Below are 21562 nucleotides of genomic sequence, written 5' to 3'. Positions count from 1 at the left end.
AATGATCTTATACTGCACTAGAGCTTTTACTCTTGTGTGTTATATTTCTATTTTAGCTTCTATCCTAGCTTTTATTTTTAGCTTGTTTTTATTTTCAAATCTTTAATGTTTTTATAACTGTTTTAATTATGTCTTAATGTTCTTTTGCACTTTGTTCTTGAATGTTTATGTAAAGCACTTTGAATTGCCCTGTTGCTGAAATGTGCTATACAAATAAAGCTGCCTTGCCTAAACTGAATTAAAACATATTTTTCATAAATCCTGGTGAACTCTGCTTGCTGTGTGCTTTGATGTGCACGTGTAATCAGGCTGCAGGCTGGAAATACCGGTTAATAAGGCTGTATGTTATGTATGCCCCCGTCCAGAGACGCACTAGCATCGTTATTGAACCACAGTTAACAAGGGAGTGCCCTGGGTAAAACGCAGAAGCAGCAGGTAATCTCGCGAGATTTCAAACTGCCCCTACCACTCGCTAGTGCAAGATGGAGAAGCAAATGTAACACGCATTCGAGGTAAGCAGAAAGACTCTTTCCACAGTATTGACGCGGGTTTTAGCGAACTGCTGGCATACATTTATCTTCCTCGATAACTACCGTCGATGATTCACACCCGTCACTTTGAACAGAGACCACATAACGAGTGTCTTTTTAAGGGTGAAAGTGCGGATCCTCTGCTATGTAAACCGCCATTTTTAATGTAGCCATGATCCACTGATAGAGCATTGTGCTCTCTGCTAGCGGCTAGCTGCTAGTTAGCTCGCTCACACATACACACTCATGTTGTGTGTGTGTGTGTGTGTGTGTGTGTGTGAGGGTATGTGCGCCTCTCAACACATCTACAAGTCAAAGCGGTGTCCTCCTTCAATGACCCGTTTCCTTCTGGAAACGGTGATTACTAAATAACCGGTAAGAGTTAAAACCCGTCAGCGAGCAGATTCGACTTTTCATAATCTGCTAACGTTAGAACGGTTAGAACGGTTAGAACTAACGTTAGCCGTTAGAACGGTTAGAACTAACGTTAGCCGTTAGAGACGAAGTAACTGACGTTAGCCGTTAGAACTAACGTTAGCCGTTAGAACGGTTAGAACTAACCTTAGCCGTTAGAACGGTTAGAACTAACGTTAGCCGTTAGAGACGAAGTAACTGACGTTAGCCGTTAGAACGGTTAGAACTAACGTTAGCTTGAACTGCTAGTGAACCTAACTAACCGTCACCTAACTAGCTTTTTAACTTTAGCTACTGTTAGCTTAATAACTGCGTAACGTTAGCTAACCTCAATACTACTGGCAAACAATGCGAGTTGATTTTTACACGGTTACAACTAACCTAGCTAACTTGTGAGTGATAAACGAGTTGGGGAGTGTAACGTTAGTAACGTTAATGGTGATCAACGGCCATTAATGTCACTGTATTGTTCTGATGCAGATGAAACTGACCAACCAGTAAGCTAATATTAACGTTAATGGTAACCAACGCACATTAATGTCACTGTAATTTTTGTAATATTGTCCAACATGTGCAATATTACTTATTTTTCTGTTTGTTAGCTTACTTTACCTTTTTATTTTACTTATCTTATTTACTAATTTTACTAAATGTATCTTAATTAATTGTTATTCTGTTAGGCACTGATGCTAGAAATAGTCCTTTTTTATTTTATGCACTTGAACTTGTTGTAATGTTGTTGTATTATCTCTGGCACAAGAATTTCCTTCGGGATTAATAAAGTTCTATCTTATCTTATCTTTCTGATGCAGATGAAACTGACCAGTTCATAACCAGCCAGTAATATAATATTAATGCAGCTGGATAGTTGTTGGATTTAGATTTGCACATCTGCCAATATACATGACAACGTCAATATTTATGATAAACCAATATCAGCTGATATTGCAGCATCATCTCTTCAGAACAAGGCAATCAGTAATTCCTCATGATAATCCTTAAACTTTATTGGATTCAGAGATGTTGTAACGAGTTTCATTAAGTAGGTTCCCACCTGTCCTAATGCATGCTTTGAATTTGCATACAAGTGAACATGTGAATGAAATTAATGGAAATAATAGGGGGGGGAAATGAAATATTACAAAAAGAAGTGTTCCCTGATAAATAAAATGGTGTAAAAGTTGGTGTATCAGTTAAGAGAAGGTCTACTAAAAGAAGTTAACTACCTCAATACTATTGGCAAACAATGCAAGTTGATTTTTACAGATAAACGAGTTGGGGGAGTGTAACGTTAGTAACGTTAATGGTAACCAATGGCCATTAATGCCCCTGTATTTTTTTGATGCAGATGAAACTGACCAGTTCACAACCAGCCAGTAAGCTAATATTAACGTTAATACACGCAAAGTTGTGTGTGATGTTTGTATTACAAGAACCACAGTTAACATTAGTTGACATTATGATGGTGGAAACAGTTAAATGAATAAATAGTAACCTAGCATCATTATTACTGCTGTAAATTTCATCATATCTCAGACAATTTCCAGAACAGTGCATGTCCTGCAGTAGAACATAGGTGATAACTGTCTTCACACTTTGGGGTGTTTAAAGTTCATGAATGTAAAGCAACTGCTCTCTCAATTATAATATCTTAATGGATATGGTAATCATGCCAAATAGGCCATCTTTATCTAAGACTGACACACCAATCAATGAAACTCAGTAGCTCTATAAAAAAAATGTACACAACGTTTCCTCTGTCGACACAAATATTGTGTGGAGGTTGATCTGTCCCTTAATATCATAATATACCATTTTTTTCAAAATGTTTCCAATCTTCTTTTAGCAGACCTCTTAACTTATACACCAACTTTTACACCATTTTATTTAACAGGGAACACTTCTTTTGGTAATATTTAATTTTTTCCCTATTATTTCCATTCATTTCAACTGACCAGTTCACAACGCCAGTAAGCTAATATTAATGCAGCGTTGTGGATGTAACGCTATTTATTCAGGGAGGTGTCGTACATTAAATTAAGTGATAGGGGAAGCATCGCCACTATTCAGCGCTAATCACATTTACATGTCTTTTGAAAGCAAGTGCCTCTCAGTGATCATAGCCCAAGTTATTTTAATGTAAACTAAGTAAAAAGTAATCTGTCAGCATCCTCTTTGGTCTTTGTCATCCTCTCCAGTGACCATAGTGATGACATGACAACATAGAGGAGTGGACTTGTTGCTAAGAATGCTGCATACTGTATTGATTTATTCTGTAAACAATGGCTGAGTTTATTAATTCATACCAGTCCTCAGCTGGCACAGTTGATCTACTGGACACCAGAGGCTAACTTTGAGTGGACCTGTAAATGTTTTGTCTGAAAATATATGAGCATGTACCCCACATTTGGGGCACCTTAGTTAATTATATGTGGTCATACTACACATGTTGTGTTTTTGATTACAGATGTGAAGGGAAGATGGTCGCATAAAAAAATATTTAATAATTTACTAACATTTCAACACGTTTTCTTCAGAGTATTGAGGTGATTTGACTTACAATCATTCCAGACAATTTAGTGAAAGTGATGGCCAGAATGCATGTTAAATCAATTGAAGCACTGCTTACATTTGTGGGTTATTCATAATGACTCGAGACATGCAGGCTTTTACAATTGTTTTTATTGACCAAACCAAGGCATGCACAGGCATAGCAAAAGCATGTCTGAGTGAGGATTTGAAAATGTCAATACCGTTTCAGGTTTTCATTTGAACATTTGGAAAGTGTTTAACAGTAAATAACTCATCATAAGATGCATAATTTTGCAGTTTTAATAGAAGTCCTTCTTCCCATGACATAACACATCAGTCAGCATTATCACAGTATTTCTTAATATAGTTGGGTTGGCAGTTGCCATACATATTTTCCTTTTCACCAGTATGGTTTAATGTGTACACCTGTCAGTAAAAGTGTTTTGCCAATGATCAAGCTGCTTGAATTTTCTTCCATATTTGATTTGATTGTTTATGTGTTTTCAGATAGTTATAAGAAACTGCAAGGCAAGCCAAGGATGAGAATGGTGGAGCTATTGAACCAAAGCAGTTTCTGGTATGTACTGCCAACTAATTTACTATATTGCAACATGTGATACATAAGGGATTAATTTGCCATCAATTTGCTTCCAAGCCTATACACCCTACAAAATAAGTTAACTACTACTTAGGCTTAATATTGTGAACCACACATAATAAACAAGAAGAAGAAGTTATTTTCTGTGTTTTTCCACACAGGAAGTGGCAGTGAAATGAGGTATATTAATTATTTTGCTCAGGAAACCACCTTAAGCTCTTCACATTCTTTAATAATAAAAATGAAGGATTGTATAGCTTCTTTGGGACATTTCACCCTAAACAATGTAAACCTTTCTTCCCCTTATCTGTGGTCTTTTATCTTTCCATCCAGATGGTATTGGCATGATTTACTGTAATTTGCATTTAGCAGCTGTAGTTCACCTTGGTGCAATGGAGCTCAGTGGCACAGGGATTGTGCTGCTGAAAGTTCCAGAAAAATACTTTGGAAAAACTCTTACAGGCTGACCAGTATGAGTATGACAGTATGAGATTTTAAAATGTTATACTTGATGTCTGAGAGTAACAAAGAAAAGATCTGACAACGATGTTTCTTTTTTTACACAACACAACTATTATCCCTGAAATTTGTTTATGATATTAAAGGAACAGTGTGTAACATTTAGGGGGATCTATTGGCAGAAATGGAATATAATATTAATAAGTATGTTTTTTTTAGTGTATAATCACCTGAAAATAATAATCATTGTGTTTTTGTTACTTGAGAATGAGCCGTTTATATCTACACACGACCTCCATGTTTCTACAGTAGCCCAGAATGGACCAACCAAACACTGGCTCTAGAAAGGGCCATTCGCATTTTCGCATCGGCCACTGTAGTTCTCCTACACGCTTGGCATGCGGAAGAAGTTTCAGTTGGTTGCAAACAACAACATCACCAAATCCTACACACTGCACCTTTTTAAAGAGTTGTGACCAAATACAGTTAAGAATGAAATTATAAACTAATGCCTCTAAAACATTTATGTGGTACAATTTAGATTTGCACATCTGCCAATATACATGACAACTTCAATATTTATCAGCCAATATCAGCTGATATTGCAGCATCATTTCTTCAGAACAAGGAAATCAGTAATTCCTCATGATAATCCTTAAACTTTATTGGATTCAGAGATGTTGTGACGAGTTTCTATTAAGTAGGTTCCCACCTGTCGTAATGTATGCTTTGAATTTGCATACACATGAACATGAGAAAGAAATTAATGGAAATAATAGGGAAAAAATAAATATTACCAAAACAAGTGTTCCTTGTTAAATAAAATGGTGAAAAAGTTGATGTATCGGTTAAGAGAAGGTCTGATAAAAGATTTGAAACATTTTGAAAAAAACTGTGACACTCGTGACAAACATTGCTTCCATGAAATTGTCATGAGTAATTATACATTGACTTAAGACTGACAATGCGTTTGTAATAACAATACCGATTCATTCTAATTATGTCAAAAACAATCTGTTAATTGCATAGAACCGTAAAAAGGACAAACATTGCGCTATATAGATTTATCAGGCTGACTGAAGGAGGATGAATCAAGCACTTGATTATTGGCAATATTGGTCTGGTACATATGATGTTAACTTCAAAAAATATATACATCTATTGAACTAACTGAAGAATTATCAACATTAAAATGAATCAAGGCCATCATTAGTGATCATTAATCAGATGACATTAAAAACTAGGATGCTGAATTCCTCAGGCTGTTAATATGACTATTTAACAGCCTGACATGTCTGCCTCTACAAACAACAAACAGCGATGTCCATCTGAGAATAACTAACAATAATTATTGTTTAATATGAATAATGTGGGATTATTCCTTATTTCATGGGCTATTTTTGGAATTATACATTATTATTATTATTACATATATAATATATATTAAAAAATATATAAGCTATATATGATATATATATATATAAAATCAAAGCATTCAAATACTAATTTGGAGAGTGAATACCATGGCAATGGTCGAAGCATTCGGGTCAGCGCTACTAAAGTGGTATTTAGGCAAATATTAGAATATATTGTAAAGCTGTCATTAAGGCACAAGAAGTAATATTGTGTTGTATTAAACACATCAATACTTGATTTTGAATTTCTGAATTCCTCTTTGCTTCATGTTATTTGGGTTAATATTAATAACCAAATGTGCTCCAGGTTTAGTAAATGTGGGCTTTACCTTTTTTAAGCAGGTATCAAATACTGCAGCTGTGTTGATGCATTATGTTGGTTCACTGTTGCATGGGACAGTTGTGCATCTGATGGATTTTGGATGAATATAATTTTAAGGATGATCATTACTCTTGTGTTTTGGTCGTTTGCTGTGGATGTTGATATTGTTAATGTTAAGGATAAAATATGAAGGTGATTTGTTCCACAGAGGGTCCAGTTGCCCTATATTAAACATGCACTGCATCGATAAACAGTGGCCACTCATCCCCCTTGCCGTAACGTTATTCACTTTTTTGCACACTACCTAGAGAGTCATGATGACTGTGCCAACCGCTAGTGCCTAATGTGCTATGGAAACAAGCGCGGATATACTCTGACAAAATAATCCAACGGACGGGTTGAACACAATTCTTTCATCGAGTCGGTAGCCGGTAGTCAATTCTCCGGAACGAAAACTGAAAACAAAAACTCGCAGTGTCACGTTAGACGCCGTCCGACAATGATTCAGCGAGTTATTACGCGTTTCGGCTCCTCGCTATTCAACTAACGCGAGCTAGCTTGTGTTAGCTTGCTAGCTAGCTAACGCGTGCTACGACTGTTTTAGCCGAGGAACCGGGGTAAGAAGAGCCTTAACTAAGTAACGTTACCTGGTTTTATTTAACACACGCACATACATACACCTCTTAGTGTCGCTGGTCACCGAGTTGAGTTTACAGTTTCGTTTCTACCAGGAGCAGGAGGAGTGGGGGCTTCTTTTGCGGCCTACGCAGCACCGACCTAAATTTAGTCCAGAGTCAGGTCAGGACAGCATGGTGAATTTGTGAGATCCTGAATTGACAGCTCTAGCTGGCTAACACGGCTTGATGTTTGGTTAGCTACGTTTTATATTTTTCCTGTTGATTACACACATGACTTGTTTGTGACTTGGCTGACTTTTTTTGTATGGTCTGGTTGGTATTCAAATGCATTTGAAGTGTCTCAAAAAGAGGATCGTTTGGTAACGTTACCGGTAGCTCACAGTTAGCTAGCTGGTCACATCAACTCCGTAGCAAACGTTACCGATCGATTTATTTGCTACGTTGATCTTTCCAATGTCTCGTTTCAACTGTTGCCAGCCAGTCACCACGCATCTTTCGTTTGTGATTAGTAACTCTAGTTCAACATGTGTGTGGTGACTTGTTAAACAATAGGTAAATAACGTTATTCTGTTGGCAAGGGGTGACGTTAGCTTGTTAGCTTAGGTAGCTATAACTTAAACCTGTCAGCGTCAAGTGACTTGAGTTGACGGTGGGAGAGCAAACAGTGAAATAGCAATCTGTTTTATTAAGATATCACTTGAATCCCCAAGTGCGAGAAACAATTAGACAAATGTTTTTTAGGCCATTAAATAGGGCCCAGCCTGTGTCGTAGGTTGCTAGTTAGCCACTAGCTAATGATCTTGCCTCAGTGTGCTTTGTGATGATCAGACCTCGCTAGATAACCTAAACAAATTTCATATCGTTATCACATTAACCAGTGATTGTGATTAGTCATTTGTGAGCTGCAACAGAGTTTTAAAGTTAAACACCCAAATCCACTGTCCTTGCCCATTAGTTGAGTGATTTGTAAAAAATTCTAAATTGATTTAGTCAGAATACACTGTTAAGCGTCCTGTTACGAATTCCTATCTAATTAATATACAGCTTTATGTACAGCCTTCTTGGAAACAATCCTTTCTTGAGATTGGTGCATCTTATAACTTAGTTTTCACGTTTTTAAAATTTGGTTTATATGTTGTATTTGGGGCACTGTTGCTAGTTTGACCTTTTTCCATCATTTTGCAGGTAACGCGACTGGAACATGCTGTTGAGTGGGTATTGCCAAATTATTTTCTGTAAGTACATTTCAAGTTATGTACATGTCTAGAGTTATTAAGTCTGCATCTGAAAGTGTCATTGGTTTTAGACTGTATAGATGTTTAAAGTGCAGTATTTAGCTCATTTACAAATTATTTAAGTGACACATTGAAATTCAGCATCACATGGTCTTTTCTGATGTACATGGAAATTTCTCAACAGGAGCAGCAAATAGAGATTATCGACAATGAAGGTCGACAGAAGCAAGTTAAAGAAAACCCCTACGGAGGCTGTGAGTATGCTTAATGCTTGCAGCGTGGCCATTCCTAGCCTCACTAGTGGCTAATTTCCATACAGTTGGGATACCCAAGCTGAGCTTTACTATGACCAAATGTGAGAGGAGCCCATAATGGGGGCACAGCCCTGGTGATTTTCTATATAATAGAAGAGCTTAGTAAAAGATGTTGCATACGAGGATGTGTTGGAGGTTTATATTTGCACAAACAGCAGTAGACGCCCATCACTTGCACCCCTTCATCTAACCAGTTAACTGTTACTGCATCTTTTACTATACCTCACTTGCAAAATGATGCGCTGACCAATAGAGCATTGGAAACAAGGCGTAGGCAGGCAGTTGCTAACATTAGTGACAATAAGGCTGCACTTTCTATAGGTGCTTCACCATAAAAGTCATAGCAATGGTGAGCATTTCAGCAATAGCTGGACATTTTCACTTTGTATAGCAGTAACACAGCACTTAACACCCAAAACTCTAAGACTTCTACTTATTAAGCTGCTAGTATGCTTTATCACAACTGCTTGTTGGTAGGGCTGCACCTAACAATTATTTTCTTTATCGATTATTCTAACGATTATTTTACAATTAGTTGATTAATCAAACAACTCATTTATTGATTATTCTAAAGAATATTAAAAACGTTCCTGATTTAATATAACAATTCATTTACCCAAAATAAATATCAAAAACGTGTCTGATTAATATTTCAATATTTTATTCAATCATCTTCTGTTAAAAACAAACAAATGTAACAAGATAATAGACCCTATTTGTCAGATGCCTGATTACAAAAATACAGGACCTCAAATTCAAAAGGATTGCTGTGAAACATAGATTAATTGAATTACTGTATGCCACAGCAACCATTACAGTCTATTTATGCTTTCTCAGTATTTTAACTTATGTAGTTTACTTAAAGCTTAAAGTGGTTATGACATATATTGATTCAATCACTGGCGTAATATGCAGTTACGGTAATTAATAATAATAATAATAATAATAGAAACAATTTACAGTTTGTAACAAAGGTCACAGACTGTAACAAGAGTCTGTAACGTTAAGTTTAAGCCATTTCTCACTCATACTTGGCCGTTAAAGTAAACAGAAAATAAAGAATGGCCGAATAACAATGTTAGATGACGCATGTTTAAGGTTACGTTACCATAACAGCAGCTTTGCCAAAATTACTTTTAAAAATGGGATGACAAAGAAACATTTAGAAAATCAATTTTAAGTGACTACTACTATGTTCCGTCTGTTACTAATCCTAATGGGCCTTATCATGCTTTGGTGGGGACAAAAAGTAAACGGGACACGGTGCTGTCTTGCTGTCGCTACCGTCTTGCAAAGCACTCCGTGATGCTTTCGCTTTCGCTTTCTCAAATGTTCTTGCATAGCAGTTGTTGTTCTGTTGTGATAACCCCTTCTCTATTTGCAGAGTTTACAGAGCACCATCTTGTTGGGTCTCTGTCTAAAATACCTCCACACTTTAGAGGATCTTGAGCAAGGTTTTTTAGCCGCAGCTTGTTCTCTGGGGGAATCGATGCTTTGACCGGGCGCAGTAATTATTGCGACGCGCCGACGCACGTTATGCAAAATGACGTATTTTTGTAATCGATGTTGATTACAGCAACGAATCGCCCCAGCCCTACTTGTTGGACGGTCAACTCTGTTGTGTCAATCATTTTAGTGCAGTGACACATCTTAGTTTAGGGCATTGATGGTTATAGTTTGGTCCTGCTCATAAGTGTGACAAAAATAGCAGTATTACAGGTCAGCGTGGTTCCCCCCCTACTTTTAGTTCACAGGCGAAATTTTAACGTCTCGGCATGTCACAGCATCGCTTAAGTGTATTATTCTGTGTTATTTTATGTTAGTAGAAAAGAGTCATAAGTGGTCCGTGCACTCACTACTAACTAACCATTTTGTGCTCCTTCTGAACCAACAGCCTGCCGACTGCAGGATACTTATAGAGAAGCTCAAGGCATGCAGTGATGAGCAACTGCTGGTTGAACTGCAGCACATCAAGACCTGGAATATTGGCAAGGTAAGCCCCAAACAAAAGAAAAGAGGGAGAGACACCTCGCACAGTCTTTTCTTTTGGAACCCTGTCATAATTGTATCTGGTTATGACAGGGTTACAGCTGGTCAATGATTGTGTGGAATATCCCCGTCATAAGAGGTCAATGGCAGGAATATGACAGGCACTGGGGCACGTCTTAGACTGTGTCTACACTAAACCATCTGATTTTTAAAATGTTACTTTCATGAAAACATTAGCATTTCCAGATTGTTCTCACAGAGACCACACACCTGAACTATAGAAAAGCAGCCAAATCTCTTCTGCTTCTTCATCTTTTCAGTTGGCAAACAACAAAACAGCACATGCAGCCAGCATACAGCCCGCCTGATCAAATTGTTATTTTATGGTCACAGCGACATCTGCCCAAATCTGCATAAATACAGGTTAATGGAATGAATATGAAATAGTCATTTAATTGTGAGTCATTGATACTACATGTTAATCAGTAGTCATTTTCATGCTGCTGCACGCTACAGCATTATTTTAACATCCTCTGACAAAAAAAGGGGAAGATATACAGACATGGAGGTTAACAATAGCTATGCCGTTGTATCGGCTATATCAACTGCGGGATGCAGTTGATATAACTGGCTGATCACAGAGAAAGTTACAGGTGACAGAATCATTTTTTTTCTTGTTACTTCTGTGACTTGGCAGGTGGGCAGTTGCTCAGTACAGCTGAATTCACATTTAATTGTTCTCATTTACCTGTTGTCTTTCTGTTGTCTCACAATGGAATGAGTATGAAATAGTGATTTAATCGTGGCTCATAGATACTACATGTTAACTATCAGTCAATCTTGCAAATCATTATTTTAAGATTGCAATGTTGTCTGTTAAAATCAACATAAATACTGGTTAATGACAACAGCTATGCTGTGTGAGCGGCTATACTGACATTTAAAATGAGAAGAACACAGGGTAGGTTGGATGTTAATGTGGATGGAGGGCTGACATTTTTTTTTATTGAAGTGGCTTAATGTGGATGTACTCTTGGGACTGCTTGCCCACCAGGATGCCATGGTTGTTCAATAAGTAATTACAATTCCCCTTTTTTTATGAGCATTTTGAATTTGCACCTAATGCCTCTGCTCCACCAGAAAACATAAAAAGTAGAGAATAAAATGGGAAACTGACAAGAACAGGTACGCAGTGAGGGTGTCATTGGCAAATGTCGACACCACACCGAATATAAACAGATTGGAAGTGTTTAAACATCTCCTGGTTGGTGGTTTTTCAGCAGTTTTATTTGTACACTGGTTCCGCATGTCCCAACTGTAACCACTTGATGAGCTAAAAAAACAAACAGGTGAACAAGCCAAATAAGAAGAAATAAAATGTTATAATTATCATCTATGTTGTGAGGAGTCGTGGCATTTGACATCCGGTTTACTGTCATATGCTTGGTTCAGACTTAATCCATCCCAAAATCCTTTCTTATATTCAGAAAGTTTGTGGGAAAATAAAATTCCTAGGATATTTACCTTGATTTGATTAATCACTGAATATGATTTTGTTTGTCTTCAACAGTGTGAGCTGTACCACTGGGTGGATCTACTAGACCGCTTTGATGGCATTCTGTGTGATGCAGGCCAGACAGTGGAGAATATGTCATGGCTGCTGGTGTGTGACCGTCCCGACAACGGACAGCTCAAAGCCCTGCTTTTGGCAGTGCTCAACTTCACAGCCCTGCTCATTGAGTATAGCTTCTCTAGGCACCTCTACAGCTCCATAGAGGTAGGCTCAAACCTAGTAAACTCTCGACTACTACTCTGCTTTTCTGGACTGGGCATATGTCACAGAGGAAAAAGTAAAGCAGCTCACTAACTTTCACCCTCTTTTACTCTCAATCTCACCCCTTTTACAGCACTTAACCACCTTGTTAGCGTCATGTGACATGCAGGTGGTCCTGTCTGTGCTGAACCTGCTCTATGTGTTCAGTAAGCGCTCCAACTACATCACAAGACTGGGATCTGACAAAAGGACGCCTCTACTGGCCCGTCTGCAACACCTGGCTGAGGTCTAGTGAATGCCATTGTTTTCCTATTGTCATGATTCCAGCTGTCCCTCAAGAGAAAGAGCCGTATTGTTTATTCTCTTTGTTCTCTTCTGTAGAGCTGGGGAGGAAAGGAGAATGGCTTTGGTCTGGCTGAGTGCTGCAGGGATCTGCTTATGACGGTAATAATTTTACAGAGTGATGTTTAATAACTGTCTCTATCAACTACCTACAGCTATGGGACTATTAGTTTTATGTTTATGAATAAAGGCTGTCAAACGAGACTAATTAACCACTATTTATAAACTATCTTCCCTTACTATGCTGCCCCCTGGCGGTTCATAAGCAGAAGTACCCGCCCAGTGCCACCACCCTGCACTTTGAGTTTTACGCTGAACCGGGCCCTGAGGTCAAAGTGGAGAGGAAGGTAAAGACCAAGATATTTATTAATGTAATCATTAGGTAATAAAAATGAAATATATTTGTGGAATATTGTGACTCAACTTCTTCCTAAAACTTTCTGATCTCTTATTTCCCCAGCAGACAAGTAGTAACACACTACACTATATTCACATCGAGCAGCTTGACAAGGTACAGTCAAATTAGAACTGTGTCATTGACAGTTGAGTAATAATACCTTGGGTTCTTCGTCTTACACATGTTCTGCGTCTCCCAGATTTCAGAGAGCCCGTCAGATATCATGGAGTCACTGACAGTGATGTACAACATCCCTAAAGACAAGCAGACCCTGCTGTTCACACACATTCGACTGGCCCATGGGTTCTCAAATCACAAGAAGAGGTTGCAGGCTGTGCAGGCCCGACTGCATGCTATCTCTATACTGGGTGAGTAGAAGACTTCTTCCTAAGATTAAGTGACGACGGGTTTTGTTCCAAGTTGTAACTTATGTTTTCTGTTTTTTTTTTTTTGCAGTGTATTCAAATGCACTCCAAGAGTCAGCCAACAGTATTCTGTATAATGGCTTGATAGAGGAGCTGGTGGATGTATTGCAGATTACAGACAAACAGCTTGTGGTAAGAAAGTCTTTTGCTTTTTCAGCTTAAACAGTGTGTCACTACACTAAATCCAGATGTCGTGATAGCGCTGTATTTGTAAAATTACATTAGATATTTTTTGCTGGCTTGTCAGACCAAAATTACTTTCAGATGATAATGTATGTATCCTCCAGTAGGGCTGGGCAATATGACGATACAGTTTATATCATCTAAATTATATAAAAATGTCTATAGTATATATTGGTTCTATTGCGATATAGACTAGGTCTATATTTATTTATTTTTTCTCTATAATTTTACTTAAAACTGTTTTGTTTATTTAGCACTCAAGTTCTTAAACTGAGAAAATACTTTTCATTTGTCAAGTATTTAGTTCACTCAGGAGTATACAAAAATAGGCTTTACCATGTGATTATTTCATATAGACTATTTATTTATTGGATTACCAGCAAACATGCTATGTCGTGACATATATCATTATCAAGATATTAAATAACTTGCATCATTATAGAAGATTTTGGCCATATTACCCAGCCCTGTTTTCCAGTGTCAGTGCAGAATTAGCATCAAGTTCCTTTTCATGTTCAGTTTTCTGAAATACTGATTTTGATTTTGTTCTTAAGGATATAAAGGCAGCATCTTTGCGCACTTTAACTTCGATTGTCCATCTGGAGCGGACGCCCAAGCTTTCCAACATCATCGACTGCACCGGCACTGCCTCCTACCATGGCTTCTTGCCTGTGTTGGTGCGCAACTGTATACAAGCAATGATTGGTGAGAATGCAGCCAAAACCTTTAACAGTTTAGTGTGTGACAATTAAAATGGAAGCTTGTTTGTCAACTTTTGATTTTTTCTTCCAAGATCCTCTGATGGAGCCCTACCCGCACCAGTTTGCCACAGCACTCTTCTCATTCCTCTACCACTTGGCTAGCTATGACGCTGGAGGGGAAGCCCTTGTGTCCTGTGGCATGATGGAAGCCCTCCTGAAGGTATGTCCTGATCCTACTTATACGTCATTACCAATGTAGTTTTGGCTTTTTATTAAAAAACTAAGTCTGCCCTTTTATTATCTTACTTGTAGGTTATCAAGTTCCTGGGTGATGAGCAGGACCAGATCACCTTTGTGACGCGAGCAGTGCGGGTCGTCGATCTCATCACCAACCTTGACATGGCTGCCTTTCAGTCCCACAGCGGCCTTTCCATTTTCATCTGCAGGCTAGAGGTTGGTTATGCACTTTGCATTTCTCATTCCTGACACAGCAGCCTTCAGCTACAGAGTCACTGAAACCTCTGGACTCACTCATTTTTCTCTCCCTCACACTCTCAATCACTTTGTGCAGCATGAGGTGGACCTGTCGAGGAAAGAGTGCCCTTTTGTCATCAAGCCAAAGATCCAGAGGCCTAGCGCAACTGTTGAGTCTGAGGACATGGACACAGACATGGAGAGTAAGTCACTAATCCTAAGATTTAAGGAATGCTCTCAACTTCAGAAATTAAAATCTATAAGTCAAGGCTATAATTAAGGTTCTAGGCTTTTCCTCAATATTGCCAACTTATAAAGAATCCCCTGGCTGTTGTGTTGATTTGCCAACATTATGTATTCTCACAGTGTCAGAAGTTGCCATGGAAAGCAGCCCTGGACCATCCACATCTTCTGGTTCCAGACCAGAAGCGGACCACCGAGCACAGAGTAGTGCTCCTAACACGCCTCGTGCAGGTACAAACAGCAAACACACACACACGAAATACCCCAAACACTTGCCAATATTGTACTCTGTCATCACTGTGACACTATTGTCTCTGTCTAGGTATGCAGTGTATCCCCCAGAGGGCAGCTCTGCTAAAGTCAATGCTAAATTTCTTGAAGAAAGCCATCCAGGACCCTGCCTTTTCTGATGGTATCCGCCACGGTGAGTCATTGGCAATTCTCTAACTTGTTCTATAGATCTTGTACTAATCTTGTTTTTACATGAAGAGGTTCATACATTTTTGCCTCAAGATCTATACATTTCACTATGCAAATGTTGGTTGTTAATGTGTATGTTCTCCCTCTTTTTCTTACAAGTAATGGATGGGTCGTTGCCTACCTCACTCAAGCACATCATCAGTAATGCAGAGTATTATGGCCCTTCACTGTTCCTCTTAGGTGAGTTCACAGCAGCGCTTTAGAAAAGCCCTTCAAGTACTCTTCTGACTGAGCAAAGTGCTCACCCTTAAGGGATGAAACTACAGAGATGCAAAGGTTTCATCATGTAATGAAATTTCACGGTTTGCTTATTGGAGTTATGTAAAATTTGTTATTGTTTTGGATTATGATGTCCTTTTTTTCTTTTTTCCACCCCTGCTTTTTGTCTCTGTCTCTTGGGTTTGTAGCGACGGAGGTTGTGACGGTATTTGTGTTCCAGGAGCCATCCCTGCTCTCCTCCCTGCAGGATAATGGTCTCACTGATGTCATGCTGCATGCCCTTCTCATCAAAGATGTGAGTTTCCAGCACTTCCCATGTGTGGTGCGTTTTCTTCTCTTCCTTTTTTCTTGTCTTTGATAACAGTTTGATATTTTCTGTCTCATTTGTAATCATTGTTTCAGCACTTGTACTGAATTTAATATCTGAAATTGTTACTTGAGTATTTCAGAGATGGCTGAAAGACTTAACAATTTCAGATATAAATTTCAGATTACCCTTGCGCTCAGTGCTTCATTTGCTTTGCATATTGCTTGGCTGTCACTGTGGAAGTATTTGTTAAATTGACATCACTATAAGCTTTATTCTGAAACCGTTATAGCACTTAGTCACCTCCAAAACATACCTGAATCCCTGCATTCAGATGCTGAATGGGGAAAAATGTCTCTCACAACTTAAAATGACCACATTTACAGTATTTTATAGGGGTGTGAAGATTAACTGATATGTGCCAGAAAATCGATACAAGCGTCTTAGATATTACTACATCGATACAAAACTCTGAATCCAACGCAAATTTTGAGGGGAAGCGGTCAGAAATCTATACGTCCGTCATAAACTGATACTGTAATACTTGAACAGCTTTTTACATGTTATATGTGTATGAGCGGAAAGCGAGAGAGCGAGGTGTCTGTGTGTACACGACACACATGACTGCACGGATATATCTGCAATTGTCGGTTGTTGGGCTGACGGTGGCCGGTTGGAAAATTTTAACATATTGCCCAACACTAGCCTCCATTACTACATGCTGCCCACTGAGTTGCATTATCCAGTTATGTTGAGAATCTCTAACTTTTATGAATTGAATTTTAGAATGTATGTGATTTAATGCTGATGTAAAAGTGTATGTAAAATAAGAACATGCATCAGAAAGAAGTTAATAGTGCAATGATAACAGTTTGGTACGATATGTGTGGTCCATTGGCTGACCCAGGTCAGGTTATGGCTTGTTGTGTAAACGACTTGACAACAAAAATGCATGTCACTGAGTTCTGTGTAAAAGGGTTACAATGAGAGCCAGCACTGTTAACATTTGCAGGTTGATGTTGGGTCGATTGGAAAATTAGCTCATCCTAATCACTTTCACCCTCTTCCATCTTTTTGTCTTTTCCAGGTTCCTGCTACCCGTGAGGTGTTGGGTTCTCTCCCTAATGTGTTCAGCGCCCTGTGCCTGAATGCTAGAGGCCTGCACTCCTTCGTTCAGTGCCAGCCGTTTGAGCGCCTCTTCAAAGTGCTTTTGTCCCCCGACTACCTGCCTGCCATGCGACGGCGACGCAGCTCCGACCCACTGGGTAAGTTAAATTGTATGTGCTCTGTTATTCAGATCTTCGCCTGTGGAACATGCTTGAGTGGATGACATGTTCTGTGTTTGGCTCCAGGTGACACTGCATCCAACTTGGGCAGTGCTGTGGATGAGCTCATGAGACACCAACCCACTTTGAAGACTGATGCTACTACTGCCATTATTAAGGTAGTGTATCTTCATTTACAAGCGAACTTTCTAGTGTCGCCACAGGGCTCCAGACTGCGATCATTTTTTGTGAGTGAGTTAAAATTTCATGTGGTTGCATGTTACATCAGCCACGGTCTATTCCATCCCTGCCGCCAAAGTCTCAGAAGTAAACTGGACGAGTGTTGAGCAGTTGCGAGCGAGTAGGTACCGCATTTGTACACGCGGAGGCGAAATGCTCCCTCGCAAGGATGCGTTTCTGATCTGTGTGCTCGTATCACATGCAGGCGCCTGTTTTTTATGTGCGCGGGCTGTACCAAAACAAGGGTGCGACCAAATCAAGTGCTGTTGCGACCAAATCATGTGCTGTTGCTACCAGTGGAAAAGTTTGTCTGGAGCCCTGTGCCACATGGTTTTGCAGGATAATTAAAGCTAAATTGATGTTACAGTTACTGGAGGAGATCTGCAACCTAGGTCGAGCCCCTGAGTACATCTGCCAGAAACCGTCTATCCAGAAAGCAGATGGCACTGTGGCGGTACCACCAGCACGCTCCAGCCACGCTGCTGAGGAAGCTTCAAGTGAGGATGAAGAGGAAGAGGATGCCCTCCACACATTCAGCCAGCAGCAGGGGGAACCAGAGACCAACAGACAGTCAGTGCCACTTGAACTGTATGACGCTGAGTTCATAACACAATAGAATAGAACAACAACTCTTTACAGACTTTGATTTTCTTCCAGTCAATTGACTAGATTTGAAATATTTTAGTTGGTAGTCATTTTGATGATGTTTGTATTGTTGCAGGGTGGTGGGCACCGAGGAGCGGATACCCATTCCTCTGATGGATTATATTCTGAATGTGGTGAGTGTGTATTCTTGGACAGTTTTAGTGTTGTTTTGGGCATGTTGTGAAATATTCCAAACTATAAAGCAGAGCTCATCTAATTTCTGAGTTCAATCACTGATTTGCGATGCACATGTTTTCTAGATGAAGTTTGTGGAATCCATTCTAAGCAACAACACCACCGATGACCACTGTCAGGAGTTTGTCAACCAGAAGGGGCTGCTACCTCTGGTTTCTATTCTGGGCCTGCCCAACTTGCCCATAGACTTCCCCACCTCTGCTGCCTGCCAGGCTGTGGCTGGTGTCTGCAAGTCCATATTGGTGAGCACAAAAGAAAGATCACTGTTGTGATTTTTTTCTTTATTATATTTATTCATCATGAACAGCACATATTAACATGAATGTGATGCGCCAATCTAGCCAAAAGACTAATTTTAATTAAGAGGTAAAAGAAAGTTTGCTGAACTTAGACTGAAGTGTTTTCTCCTAAATTCTCCCTGGTAGACACTCTCTCATGAGCCTAAGGTACTCCAGGAGGGCCTGTGCCAACTGGACAGTATCCTGACGTCTCTGGAGCCACTTCATCGACCAATTGAGGTGCCTGGCGGGTCTGTGCTTCTCAGAGAGCTGGCAAACGCGGGCCACGTCACCGACGCCACATTGTCAGCCCGTGCCACACCACTGCTACATGCTCTCACTGCAGCGCATGCCTACATCCTCATGTTTGTCCATACTTGCAGAGTAGGACAGGTAAATATGGATGTATTTTTTGAAGAACTGACATCCCCTCGCCTTATTTTACCTTTAAATTAGCTCAGTTCATACAGATTTTAATTACAGCCATTACTGTCACAGCTGCTGTATATCAGTGTTGTAAACAATGAAACATGCAGAAAGGTGAATGATTTTTATAGGCACTGTAAACTACCTACACAGCTAGTTCTGACTCCTGAATCTAATCTATTCCTCACATCCCTCGGCTGTGATGTGTGCACAGTTGTGCTCAAGTTGTAAATGAGATAATAAGTTATGGGCAGATGATTACCAAGAATTATTTGTTTTTCAAGGCTATGGAGGGGATTATTGAAATTTGTGACATTTCAGAATGGTTGAGCAGCTCTGAATGTTTCTGTTTTTCTCTCTAAACAGAGTGAGATCAGAGCTATCTCAGTCAACCAGTGGGGCTCCCAGCTTGGCTTGAGTGTTCTCAACAAGCTCAGTCAGCTCTACTGCTCTCTGGTATGGGAGAGCACCGTGCTGCTGTCCCTTTGCACGCCTAACAGGTAAATCTCTTATCCTGTACCACCTTTTCTTAACTGTTTGATTAGCTATAACCCTGTAACACCTCTCGCCTGTGCCCAACAGTCTGCCTCCAGGATGTGAGTTCGGCCAGGCTGACATGCAGAAACTGGTGCCCAAAGAGGAGAAGCCATCTGGCAGCACTGCAGCAACCGCAGCCTCTGGCTCCAGGAGAACTGGTAATTTAATCATTTAACTTTGTTTACTGAAAACCACCATGTCCCTGGAACACCCTCCAACAACTTCAATCTCCTCTACCTTCTATCTAGCAGAGTCTGAGGCAGTGTCTGTGGATTCAACTGCTGGGGGACTGTTGGAAGGCATGGGTCTAGATGGGGACACCTTGGCTCCCATGGAGACGGATGAACCCACTGCAACGGACCCTAAGGCCAAGTCCAAACTTACCCCAGCGATGGCCACCCGCATAAAACAGATTAAACCGCTACTCTCTGGTGAGGTTTTCTATTACACACAATCAAGTTTTGATTTCTGTTAATATTTTAAGTACCTCTGTCCTGAATACCATTTTTGGGCTTCGAAGCTTCGGTGTGAGATATTCTAAGTTTAACGGAGCAGCGCGACAAAGCAGGCTGACATTTTCTACTGTCTTTCTCCATCTCCCCCGTAACGGTGCCGCTGTCGCACTACTGTACACAAATCCATCTCTACACACAACAAATAGCGATATCCGTCTGAGAATAACTACAAATAAAAAATGTTGTGAAATTATTTCTTATTTCATGGGCTATTTTGGGATTTATACATTAATACATACTTATATATATTTTAAAATTAAAAAGAAGCATTCAAATGGTGTTTTGGAGGTCGAATGGCAACGGTCGTAGCTTTGAAGCATTCGGGTCAGCCCTAATTTTAACATATTTTTTTTTAAAAACAAAATTTCTTAACTTATCTTAAATCCCTGTCCCTTTTTAGAGTTCATTTTAAGACTTTATTATTTGTCTACAAAGCACTTCATGGATCGGCTCCCTCCTACCTATCTGCCTTTTTAACTCCCTATACCCCACCAAGGTCACTCAGGTCTTCCGACCAGTCACTTCTGGTAGTCCCTCAGGCTCGGAGGAAGCTCAGGGGCGACCGCGGAACAAACTGCCCCACCACATCAGATCTGCTTCTTCTATGGAGTCTTTCAAAGCACAGCTCAAAGCCCATCTCTTTTCTTTGGCTTTTGAATGCACTTAAATTGTGAATACTAATTGGCCTTTTATAATGCTTACAACAGTCTTTTACTCATGGGTTTTTATCTTGGTCTCTGTCTGTGGATATGTGTGATTTTGTTGTCTGCTCTGTTGACCTGTTTTTTATTCTGCCTATGTCTGTAAAGCAAGTATGTTTGGTCAGCTCATGTTGTTTTAAATGTGCTATTGAAATATATTTGACTTGACTTAAATCCCCATGTGTTTATCGTCTCTTACTGACCTCTGTCTGTGTCTTTCCAGCTTCATCTCGATTAGGTAGGGCTCTGGCTGAGCTCTTTGGCCTGCTGGTGAAGCTGTGTGTGGGCTCCCCAGTGCGCCAACGCCGCTCCCACCATGCCACAAGCACAGGCACTACCCCCACGCCTGCTGCCCGGGCCACTGCCTCTGCCCTGACAAAACTCCTCACCAAGGGTCTGAGCTGGCAGCCCCCACCCTACACACCCACCCCTCGTTTTAGGTGAGAGCAGACTACCCATGCCACCGTTCTCCATTGTTATATTTGCTTTGCACACATAGGTGATATGGAGTGTAATTCTTTTTCTTTCTTTTTGTCTGGCAGGCTGACTTTCTTCATCTGCTCAGTGGGCTTCACATCCCCCATGCTGTTTGATGAGAGGAAGTACCCCTACCACCTCATGCTGCAAAAGTTCTTCTGCTCTGGGGGTCATGATGCCTTATTTGAGTAAGTCCCACCCTGTGCATTGACATATCAAGATCATTATCTTAAAATGTGTTCATTAATATCCATAATATTTTAATTTCTATATTAAACAGGAGTTTTATTGA

The 21562-nt window shown here is 39.9% G+C and overlaps 1 protein-coding gene and 1 long non-coding RNA gene across 18 annotated transcripts in view; both read left to right on the top strand.

Annotated features, from left to right (window-relative positions):
• LOC119490573 overlaps positions 1 to 21562 on the top strand; it is an 839978-nt gene that overhangs the window by 242923 nt on the left and 575493 nt on the right. The window lies entirely within an intron of this gene.
• huwe1 (HECT, UBA and WWE domain containing E3 ubiquitin protein ligase 1) overlaps positions 430 to 21562 on the top strand; it is a 48543-nt gene continuing 27410 nt past the window's right edge. For 5 of the 17 annotated variants that reach the window (XM_037774001.1, XM_037774004.1, XM_037773999.1 and 2 more), the window contains exons 1-31: positions 430 to 512; positions 3984 to 4053; positions 8094 to 8143; positions 8328 to 8397; positions 10352 to 10450; positions 12017 to 12223; positions 12354 to 12506; positions 12602 to 12664; positions 12829 to 12909; positions 13023 to 13073; positions 13159 to 13327; positions 13416 to 13516; positions 14122 to 14272; positions 14361 to 14488; positions 14581 to 14721; positions 14840 to 14945; positions 15109 to 15216; positions 15308 to 15409; positions 15565 to 15645; positions 15873 to 16006; positions 17079 to 17256; positions 17344 to 17435; positions 17864 to 18084; positions 18218 to 18275; positions 18402 to 18578; positions 18762 to 19007; positions 19407 to 19540; positions 19623 to 19735; positions 19826 to 20008; positions 21017 to 21233; positions 21336 to 21458. In XM_037774001.1, the coding sequence (XP_037629929.1) occupies positions 8353 to 8397; positions 10352 to 10450; positions 12017 to 12223; positions 12354 to 12506; positions 12602 to 12664; positions 12829 to 12909; positions 13023 to 13073; positions 13159 to 13327; positions 13416 to 13516; positions 14122 to 14272; positions 14361 to 14488; positions 14581 to 14721; positions 14840 to 14945; positions 15109 to 15216; positions 15308 to 15409; positions 15565 to 15645; positions 15873 to 16006; positions 17079 to 17256; positions 17344 to 17435; positions 17864 to 18084; positions 18218 to 18275; positions 18402 to 18578; positions 18762 to 19007; positions 19407 to 19540; positions 19623 to 19735; positions 19826 to 20008; positions 21017 to 21233; positions 21336 to 21458 (3662 nt within the window). In that variant the 5' untranslated portion in view covers positions 430 to 512; positions 3984 to 4053; positions 8094 to 8143; positions 8328 to 8352. Of the gene's footprint in view, positions 513 to 794; positions 906 to 3983; positions 4054 to 6595; positions 6908 to 7118; positions 7141 to 8093; positions 8144 to 8327; positions 8398 to 10351; positions 10451 to 12016; positions 12224 to 12353; positions 12507 to 12601; positions 12665 to 12828; positions 12910 to 13022; positions 13074 to 13158; positions 13328 to 13415; positions 13517 to 14121; positions 14273 to 14360; positions 14489 to 14580; positions 14722 to 14839; positions 14946 to 15108; positions 15217 to 15307; positions 15410 to 15564; positions 15646 to 15872; positions 16007 to 17078; positions 17257 to 17343; positions 17436 to 17863; positions 18085 to 18217; positions 18276 to 18401; positions 18579 to 18761; positions 19008 to 19406; positions 19541 to 19622; positions 19736 to 19825; positions 20009 to 21016; positions 21234 to 21335; positions 21459 to 21562 lie in introns of those variants that run through there. The other 12 variants (XM_037774006.1, XM_037773997.1, XM_037773994.1 and 9 more) reach the window with 12 other exon arrangements.

Source organism: Sebastes umbrosus, chromosome 6 (genome assembly GCF_015220745.1).
Source record: "Sebastes umbrosus isolate fSebUmb1 chromosome 6, fSebUmb1.pri, whole genome shotgun sequence".
Lineage (NCBI taxonomy): Eukaryota > Metazoa > Chordata > Actinopteri > Perciformes > Sebastidae > Sebastes > Sebastes umbrosus.
This window is presented reverse-complemented; position numbering and strand designations above follow the sequence as displayed.